Source organism: Ostrea edulis, chromosome 10 (assembly GCF_947568905.1).
Source record: "Ostrea edulis chromosome 10, xbOstEdul1.1, whole genome shotgun sequence".
Taxonomy (NCBI): Eukaryota; Metazoa; Mollusca; class Bivalvia; order Ostreida; family Ostreidae; genus Ostrea; species Ostrea edulis.
In genome coordinates, this window is record NC_079173.1 from 3,648,112 (window position 1) to 3,658,015 (window position 9,904).

Below are 9,904 nucleotides of genomic sequence, written 5' to 3' on the forward strand. Positions count from 1 at the left end.
TCCATGCAGGAACCTTGTTCCTGATTTTGCAAGATGTGGATTCAACAATTATAGTGTTCAGTTATTTGGAACATTAGATCGTTAGGTTTATTTGTGTGAATGTATAAGGGGGTTTTATTGGAACATTAGATCATTAGGTTTATTTGTGTGAATGTATAAGGGGGTTTTATTGGAACATTAGATCATTAGGTTTATTTGTGTGAATGTATAAGGGGGTTTTATTGGAACATTAGATCGTTAGGTTTATTTGTGTGAATGTATAAGGGGGTTTTATTGGAACATTAGATCGTTAGGTTTATTTGTGTGAATGTATAAGGGGGTTTTATTGGAACATTAGATCATTAGGTTTATTTGTGTGAATGTATAAGGGGGTTTTATTGGAACATTAGATCATTAGGTTTATTTGTGTGAATGTATAAGGGGGTTTTATTGGAACATTAGATCGTTAGGTTTATTTGTGTGAATGTATAAGGGGGTTTTATTGGAACATTAGATCGTTAGGTTTATTTGTGTGACTGTATAAGGGGTTTAATGGTACTTTGACCATTAAATAACACATCTTTTCAAGCTGGCCATTCTACACTAGAAATGCCAGCATTATTCGGTTTGATAATGGAAAGTTAGTTGAACTTATGACTTTCTGTTTGATTACAGGGTTGTGTGTGTCACCCTTATCTCTCTCTACAGTATTTGGATCTGATGTCCGATGTCAACGTTCGAAGTTTTGTCATTGGAGCAACTAATATGCTATTCAGACAAAAGCGCCATCTGTCAGACATCGTTATTGAAGTACGGAAAAAAAAGAGTAGACTTGAACACTTTTAGTTTGCATAAATACACAGATGAAACTGGTTTTTAGATAATGCTTATATATGTACCGTCTAAGTGGAAGTTTTAGCGGGACACAAATTTAGCGATTTTTCCATAAAAATGAGTATACAGTGTATATTTAGCAAGAGCTAATTTTAGCAACTTTATACCTGGACACCTTGACTCCTCATCTACAGGATCGAAGGCTACGTAGCCTGTAACTCCCACTCTGTTCTAACTGTAGTTAACGATTATAATTATAATTCCAAGAAAGATAACTTTTAAAAATTGATAGCAATATTCAATTTCAGTGACCCTTGCTGATAATGCCAAATTAAATCCTTGCTAAAAATTCTGCTTATCCGGTATAGATATAGATGCAAGAATTGTTATAATTTGTAATTCTCTTGTTTTAGGTATCAGAATTAGAGATAGGTAAAATTGATATTCATGATCGAGAGTTACAACGCCTACTTCATCTGACCACGGCTGACCTCAGGTTTGCTGACATCATCATTAAAGCTGTTGTAGGGGATGATACTGATGACCCTTACTTGGAGGGGACAGGTAGGGAGATTTTTTTTCACCAGTTTTTACTTGGAGGGGACAGGTAGGGAGATTTTTTTTCACCAGTTTTTACTTGGAGGGGACAGGTAGGGAGATTTTTTCACCAGTTTTTACTTGGAGGGGACAGGTAGGAAGATTTTTTTTCACCAGTTTTTACTTGGAAGGGACAGGTAGGGAGATTTTTTTTCCACCAGTTTTTACTTGGAGGGGACAGGTAGGGAGATTTTTTTCACCAATTTTTATATGGAGGGGACAGGTAGGGAGATTTTTTCACCAGTTTTTACTTGGAGGGGACAGGTAGGAAGATTTTTTTTCACCAGTTTTTACTTGGAGGGGACAGGTAGGAAGATTTTTTCACCAGTTTTTACTTGGAGGGGACAGGTAGGGAGATTTTTTTCACCAGTTTTTACTTGGAGGGGACAGGTAGGGGAGATTTTTTTTCACCAGTTTTTATTTGGAGGGGACAGGTAGGAAGATTTTTTTTCACCAGTTTTTACTTGGAGGGGACAGGTAGGGAGATTTTTTCACCAGTTTTTACTTGGAGGGGACAGGTAGGGAGATTTTTTTCACCAGTTTTTATTTGGAGGGGACAGGTAGGGGAGATTTGTTGGTACTTGCGTCCAAAAGATCCCACATTCAGAAAGATTTGAGTGTGAAATCTCCACCTAGTCCATTTCAAATCACATACATTACATGATACTTAGAACTCGGGAGGTGGGTAACAATCACTTTTAGGGGGTGGGAGGGGAACGGATCAGTCTCGTATACACCCCACTTAGGCTAAAATAGGAATTAAATCTTCGACCGTGTGCAGTTCCAACTATTTTCGACTGACTATGGACCCACTGCGAAGCCAGGAAAATCCTCTGAAATGTTGTTTGCTTTATTTAAACAATTAATGACAATCGGTACAAAGGTTTATAATTTAGTGTTTAGTACATGATTAAAATTGTATGAAACAGTTATATGAAGCTCTTCAGATCAGAACTTGTTTGTCTAAATACTTTTGTAAATATATGAAGGATTAATAAATCTAACATTACATGTTAAAAGTTGCATTATACCCTTTCCCCTTCTTTCTGTTTGAAAAAGAGTGTAAAACCAGAAGGAAGCAAAGTGTTGAAATCACAAGTTTGACGTATATTAAGTGAAATAAAAGTTTTTGTGGTCAAGCAAGGGTTGGGGGGGGGGGGGGGTCATTACTGAGGACAGAGTTAAAAAAAAAACCCACACCAAATAAAACCAAGATACAAATGAACCCTTATAGCAATTAATATAGAACAATTAATGAGCACCCCCCCCCCCCTCCAAAATTTAAAAACTCGAAGGCTGGAGGAAAAACTGGCGTGAATACTCCTTACACTACACACCCTGCCACAATCGAGCAATTTTTTTTTTATGCTTGTCAAGAATCTACTTGCATAGATGGGAGGGGGGAGGGGGGGTGATAAGTACTGTAGCAGTAAGAATTAAATGCATCTCACTTTGTTTTTCAGAATGGGAGGGGGGAGATGAGTGGATCCAGGCCCAGTTTAAATCTTATCTCCAGTCTCTGTTGGCAACTATGGAGAAGAATGGTAGGTAATTTGTAATGGATTTAGGGAAGGAAATCTTCCGGATTAAAATTCCTCACTCTGACCAGGTACAGATTTGTATGAAGGGACGATCTGTGTCATGGTTAGGTATTCAGTGAAGACCCAAAGTTCTTACAGAATGTATTATAATCAATGGTAAGAAAATAATTACAGTTAGTCGAAAGCTTCACTCTGATACAGTTATACATAAATACAAGACAGAGTTCAATAACACCAGATCAAGTCTGCATAAATATACTGTAAGCAGTGTCAGTGTAAGTGTTCGACAATTATTCATGTTAATTTGTTTTTTCTGGTAATTATTTTGAGGTAATGTGAACAGATATTGGTTAATTTGATTTTAGATTCTAAATTCCTGGAGGATTTTGGCACAGCTTTTTGTCAGGCATTCAGAACTACCAACAACTACAGACAGTGGAGTGGTACAGATCATTCAGGGATGAAGAATGTCTTAGTGGGGTCAGTAAAGTAGTTGTCTATTTTCTTTGCGAAAGCTGTTGGAGTTTTACACTTACATAGACAAATTGACTAGTAAGCTTCAAGATTAATATTAACATCTGCCTATAAACTGCCCATTGTAATTGAGTTATCAATTAATATTTGAATAAAATTTTTATGGGGCCCCCACCAGACTAAGTCAGTTTTTGTGGGGTGGTGCCCCTTCCATATTAGGTCAATTCTAGTGGGCCCCCTTCCAAACTAAATCAGTTTTATGGGGTGGGCCACCTTCCAGACTAAGTCACTCACTTTTTGTGGGTGGGCCTCCTTCCATATTAAGTCAGTTTCCAAGTTGTGGAGGTTGTTTGCTATATTAACATGGCTTACAGAGGGCAAATTAATTTATCTTTTCCACAAAAATATTACGGTAGTGTTGGCCTTATCCATTATGCTGGATATTTGTTGTGCTAGTTCAGAATTAAGCCAAGTAGTGCATCAGCTCTTGTCACAATGATTTTTAAATCAAGCATGCATTGCATACTCCTTTTAGGCACCTGATCCCACCTCTGGTGTGTCCAGGGGTCCGTGTTTGCCTGATCCCACCTCTGGTGTGTCCAGGGGTCCGTGTTTGCCTGATCCCACCTCTAGTATATCCAGGGGTCTGTGTTTGTCTGATCCCACCTCTGGTGTGTCCAGGGGTCTGTGTTTGTCTGATCCCACCTCTGGTGTGTCCATGCAGGGGTCTGTGTTTTCCCTACTCCTAATTTTTTATTCTTTTGACTTTATAGGAATGATGAGATTGGGCCAAAAACATCAAAATTAATGTAATCTTCAGAAATCTTATCCTTTACTCCTATAGACAACAAAATTAATGTAATCTTCAGAAATCTTATCCTTTACTCCTATAGACATCAAAATCAATGTAATCTTCAGAAATCTTATCCCTTACTCCTATAGACATCAAGCAGTCAAACTATTAGCATGTTATGTGAAGGAATGAACCCCCTACCAAAATTGCGAATTTCATGACCTCTAGGTTCAAGGGTCAGGCCCCAGGGTGGGACTAAATTGGTCAAACATGTATATTGAAAATGAATTATATCATAGAAAAACTTCTTTACTTTTGGACATGTTTGCACGTTTATAATGAGCCGCAAATCATCTACTAAAATTATGAAATATATGACTCCAGGGTTTCAACTTCTATCATCATTACATGTGCAAGCATGCATAACGTTTTGTACTGTATATTCCTAGAGTAGGAATTTTGGACCCTATGGTAAATCATCTAATGATATTTTAGAAATGTTTGTGTATAATGGTTTTTAAAATGTCATGCATAAGAGTCCTGAGCTTTGGAAAATTTGATGCATGCTACTCAGGTGACTCAGACTGTTAAGGCCCATGGGCTTCTCGTTTTCTTTTACAGGCATCCATGTCAAGGTCACTTGGGGATGTCGGATATCAAGATGAGACTGGCACAGTAAGTGTTTTGTTTGACATTTATAATGATAGAGTCTTCGTCATAACCTCTAGGGAGCCTCTCATCTGTTTGAGATTTACCATTTTAACACTGCACTTGTTGACTGATTTAACTCAGACTTCCAGGGGTGGATCCGGGTTAGAATAGGTCCTCAGTACCCCTTGCTTGTCATAAGAGGCGATTAAATGGGGCGGTCCTTCAGATGAGACCGCAAAAACCAAAAACCGAGGTCCCGTGTCACAGCAGGTGTGGCATGATAAAGATTCTTCCCTGCTCAAAGGCCCTAAGCGCCGAGCATAGGCCTAAATTTTTCAGTCCTTCACCAACAATGATGATGTCTCTATGCGAGTTAAATATTCTGGAGAGGGACGTTAAACAATATTCAATCAATCCAGGTGTAGAAACCATATGCAAAGTTGGCTTTGAGTTTCACGTTTCAATCTGCTGTACATCTGCTTCGAGTCTGCTTTAGATGCAGGAACCATACACAAAGTTGGCTCTGAGTGTCTTTAGGTTGTGTCTGGTTGGTTCAAATTAAGTTTAACTCCTTGTAATAATGTGAGTATGGAGATACCTTAAAAGTGTATTTCATTACTTTGCCTCTATTTTATTAAATCCTTGTAATTTTTTACTGTGCCTGTATTGTATTAAATCCTTGTAATTTTTTACTGTGCCTGTATTGTATTAAATCCTTGTAATTTTTTACTGTGCCTCTATTTTATTAACTCCTTGTAATTTTTTACTGTGCCTCTATTTTATTAACTCTTTGTAATTTTTTACTGTGTCTCTATTTTATTAACTCCTTGTAATTTTTCAGCAATCTACAGAATACAGAAAGGGGAAAGAAAATTAATGCAGCCATGGTACAGACCGGGAGATATGTGGAGCAGGCAGGAAAGGCTGTGGGTACGTAACCTCCGACCTCCAGAACATCTCAGTCAATAGGACTCTTGACATTGAAATCCCAACATTAGTTTGCTCGTGGTTGGCTTTGTTGTTTTAGGTGGGTGGGGTACATTTTGCATAATGCAACATAAGTGTTACTAGTGCTAATTGTAAGAGATTTGTTTTACGTGTTTCTTTAATGTCCCCCATCTTCCTATTGTTAAGTAATTTCAGATGATTTGTTTAATTAGCATACTTATATTATAGTGTGAATAACAGTCCAATTCCTCCTTTTACTAGAGAGCTTTAGTCACGAAAGTTGAAGATAACGAACAGTGATCAATCTCATAACTCCTATAAAGGTGAAGATAACCAACAGTGATCAATCTCATAACTCCTATAAAGGTGAAGATAACGAACAGTGATCAATCTTATAACTCCTATAAAGGTGAAGATAACGAACAGTGAACAATCCCATAACTCCTATAAAGGTGAAGATAACCAACAGTGATCAATCTCATAACTCCTATAAAGGTGAAGATAACCAACAGTGATCAATCTCATAACTCTTATAAAGGTGAAGATAACCAACAGTGATCAATCTCATAACTCCTATAAAGGTGAAGATAACGAACAGTGATCAATCTTATAACTCCTATAAAGGTGAAGATAACGAACAGTGAACAATCCCATAACTCCTATAAAGGTGAAGATAACCAACAGTGATCAATCTCATAACTCCTATAAAGGTGAAGATAACCAACAGTGATCAATCTCATAACTCTTATAAAGGTGAAGATAACCAACAGTGATCAATCTCATAACTCCTATAAAGGTGAAGATAACCAACAGTGATCAATCTCATAACTCCTATAAAGGTGAAAATAAGGAACAGCGATCAATCTCATAACTCCTATTAGCAATACAAAATAGATAGCTGGACAAACACGGACCCCTGGATATACCAGAGGTGGGATCAGGTGCCTAGGAGGAGTAAGCATCCACTGTTGACTGGTCACACCCGCCGTTTTGATCATCCATCTATTTTGATTATCCATGCCAAATTAATCCTTTTGCAAGGGGGATGTCTGTGCGAGGTCAAAGTTTGGTTTTCCACACGTGGCGATCCAGTGGATTGATCCTATCCAATCCTGTAGACTCTAGGTCTTGTTTTACTAACTCATCTCATGTCAGCTTTTGTCTACCAGGAGCTCGACATCCAATGACATTCAGTGTACGAACCTGTATTATCCAATCAAATTTTAATGTCACTAATAAGTGCACGATACTGAGCTACGTGAGCAGAAGTTGAGAACTTTCAAGAAATGTAACGGGGCGATATCCAGAGAGTGTAGCTACAGTATCATTTACAGTTAACCAACAAGAAATGTACCGGTTGTAAATGTACCGGTTGTAAATGTACCGGTTTTAAATGTACCGATTGTAAATGTACCGGTTGTAAATGTACCGGTTGTAAATGTACCGGTTGTAAATGTACCGGTTGTAAATGTACCGATTGTAAATGTACCAGTTGTAAATGTACCGGTTGTAAATGTACCAGTTGTAAATGTACCGGTTGCACCGGTTAAGGCGATATCCAGAGAATGTAACTATCGTTTACAATTTATCAAAGAATGTGCAAAGGAAATTTTGTAGGCTGAAATGGATAGAAAAGACACTGGTCTATTGATTCAATGATACAAACGACAAAGCCTTATCTCATTGTCATATTTCAAGTACATCACACACTGCAAGGAAAAACCAGAAAGTAGAGTTAATATCTTTTATAGTTGTCGAGATAGGATTTTACTTTGTGTGGGAAATGTAAATACAGTTGAATCTCATTATCTCGAATTCAATGGGACTGGGAAAAAAACCTGTGAGATATCAGAGAATTGAGGTATTGAGGCTAAAATGCTTAAAGAATAAGTGGTTGGGAATTCCGATTTACTTCGACATATCCATGGTATTCGAAATATCGGTGTTCGAGATACCAAAGTTTAATTGTGTATTGAAATAAGGTATGCTTTTAATACATCTCTAAAAGTACAACTCAATTTTTCATATTTTTATAGGTGGCGCCATTGTGAATGCAAAGTCAGCCATGTCTTCATGGTTCAGTGGTTGGAGACAATCCAAGGGAGATAACCTACCCTCTCAAAGTGAATTACACAAATGATTTATTTTATATAAATAGATTATCAACATGTTACAAAATAGATGGAATATTAAAGGGTTATAAAGTTGTTTGGAAATAAATTGATAGGTTTTAGTTTATGGTTTTGATAAACCCTTGTTCATTACATCAAAGAAAGCAAGGGCAATAACTCTACTCCATAACTGCATCTTTCACTAATTAACAAATTTCATTTAGTAATTGAAAATTGCTGATTTAAGTGTCAGTTTGTGATTTTCTAGATAAATGCATTTCCTTTTCAAAACCGTATACCAGTGTGATGGTAGCATATAATTTCAGATTTAACATAACAATCTCCTTCATGTGGGGGGATTTTCTAACAGCATGTTGCACTCTACAATATCAAGCATTTACTGTTGCCATGATCTCATAATGATATCTCAATGATATCAAGTCTCTCACCATCAAGCATCTACTGATGCCATGTTGCACATATCTACAATATCTAGCATCTACTGTTGCAATGTTGTTTTCTACAACATCAAGCATCTATGTTGCCATGTTGCATGTCTCTACAATATCTAGCATCTACTGTTGCTATGTTGCACGTCTCTACAATATCGAGCATCTACTGTTGCCATGTTGCGGGTCTCTACAATATCGAGCATCTACTGTTGCCATGTTGCCCTCTTCAACATCAAGCATTTTCTGTTGCCATGTTCCTAGGTGTGCACATGACTTGATAAACCACACCTGGATGCAATATGTATAGCATTTGGAGCTATTTCTGGAATGAAACAATAGTTAACAAGTTTGAGTTCAAATTAAGTTTAAATGGGAACCAGTTCAAATTATCTAAGTCATGTGTGTGTTTAGAAGAAATGTACTTTTACAGACTCTTTAGAACTGTTCAGACTTGTATGTCATCTGTCTGTGATAGCAGCAACAATATACAGACGTAGCCTTCAACAGTCACACCCAAGACAATAGGTTGTAAGTTTACCTCAAGATAAGTGCATATGGAATATATAGATTGGTTGATATCTACGATAATAATTGCAGTTTGCATTACTCACCGGACTGATTTAATCTTGATGGGTATAAGTAAGATGTCTGGATTAGATGTATAGATGATGTTCTCAGGTCCTGAAGTTTAGCACTTTCCAGTTTTGAGAAGTCATAAATGAAAATAAAAGAATTAAAATTATTCTGGCCAAATGATTCCTAATTCGAAATATGACATAATAAAGTTGGTGGTTTCTTGGTTTTTCTTTGAAAAATATTTAAAATATCAACTTTAAAAGACTGCAGTTTTTCAAATGAAATGAAAACCTTTTACTTCATGCATAATAACCAGAGTTGTTTTCATATATTTTGTACAAAACCAAAATATTTTATAGTGGTTGACACATTAACCAAAAGTATCTTTATGTATTGTCTACATGGGTTTGTTTTGATCCTATATCAACACAGCTATTCTGAAACCAGATATCAAAAATAGTTTTAAGCAAATTGTGTGAAATGGATGTGCTTGTGGCATCATACATAGTGAATTCATGATTCATTGCTTATTTGTATTTCTCGCATATTAAACAAAATATTGTACATGTTTGCTATGTTGTTTTAGTTTAAAGTCGAATTGTCAATTTGAAATATGACTACCGGTATTAGTGAACCTACATTTTCAACTGATCTCGCGCTGGCACCCTGCAACAATCTGAGTAATAGGGTTTGTATGAAACTGTAATACTGCAGATTTCTAGAAATAGGGCTTGTATGAAACTGTAATACTGCAGATTTCCAGGCCTGGATTTCTCAAAATAAACTTAAGTCGAAACTTGGACTTAAGTCTGAGATTTTGCTCAAATTTTGACTGCTCAAATAAAAGAAAACTCAATCTTAAGTTTAGAATTTTTGGAGAAACCCAAGCCTGATCTAGATTTCTTATTTCATCTGGACTACCACTATGTAATGGTGTAGTAGGCAAGG

The 9,904-nt window shown here is 36.8% G+C and overlaps 1 protein-coding gene across 2 annotated transcripts in view; it reads left to right on the plus strand.

Annotated features, from left to right (window-relative positions):
• The window catches only part of LOC125666571 (late secretory pathway protein AVL9 homolog), a 35,754-nt gene extending 26,228 nt beyond the window's left edge, over window positions 1–9,526 (plus strand). For both annotated transcript variants that reach the window (XM_048899734.2, XM_048899736.2), the window contains 7 exons: window positions 655–789; window positions 1,227–1,377; window positions 2,874–2,954; window positions 3,317–3,431; window positions 4,840–4,893; window positions 5,711–5,799; window positions 7,854–9,526. In XM_048899734.2, the coding sequence (XP_048755691.2) occupies window positions 655–789; window positions 1,227–1,377; window positions 2,874–2,954; window positions 3,317–3,431; window positions 4,840–4,893; window positions 5,711–5,799; window positions 7,854–7,957 (729 nt within the window). In that variant the 3' untranslated portion in view covers window positions 7,958–9,526. The remainder of the gene's footprint in view (window positions 1–654; window positions 790–1,226; window positions 1,378–2,873; window positions 2,955–3,316; window positions 3,432–4,839; window positions 4,894–5,710; window positions 5,800–7,853) is intronic.
• Window positions 9,527–9,904: the final 378 nt, after the last annotated feature.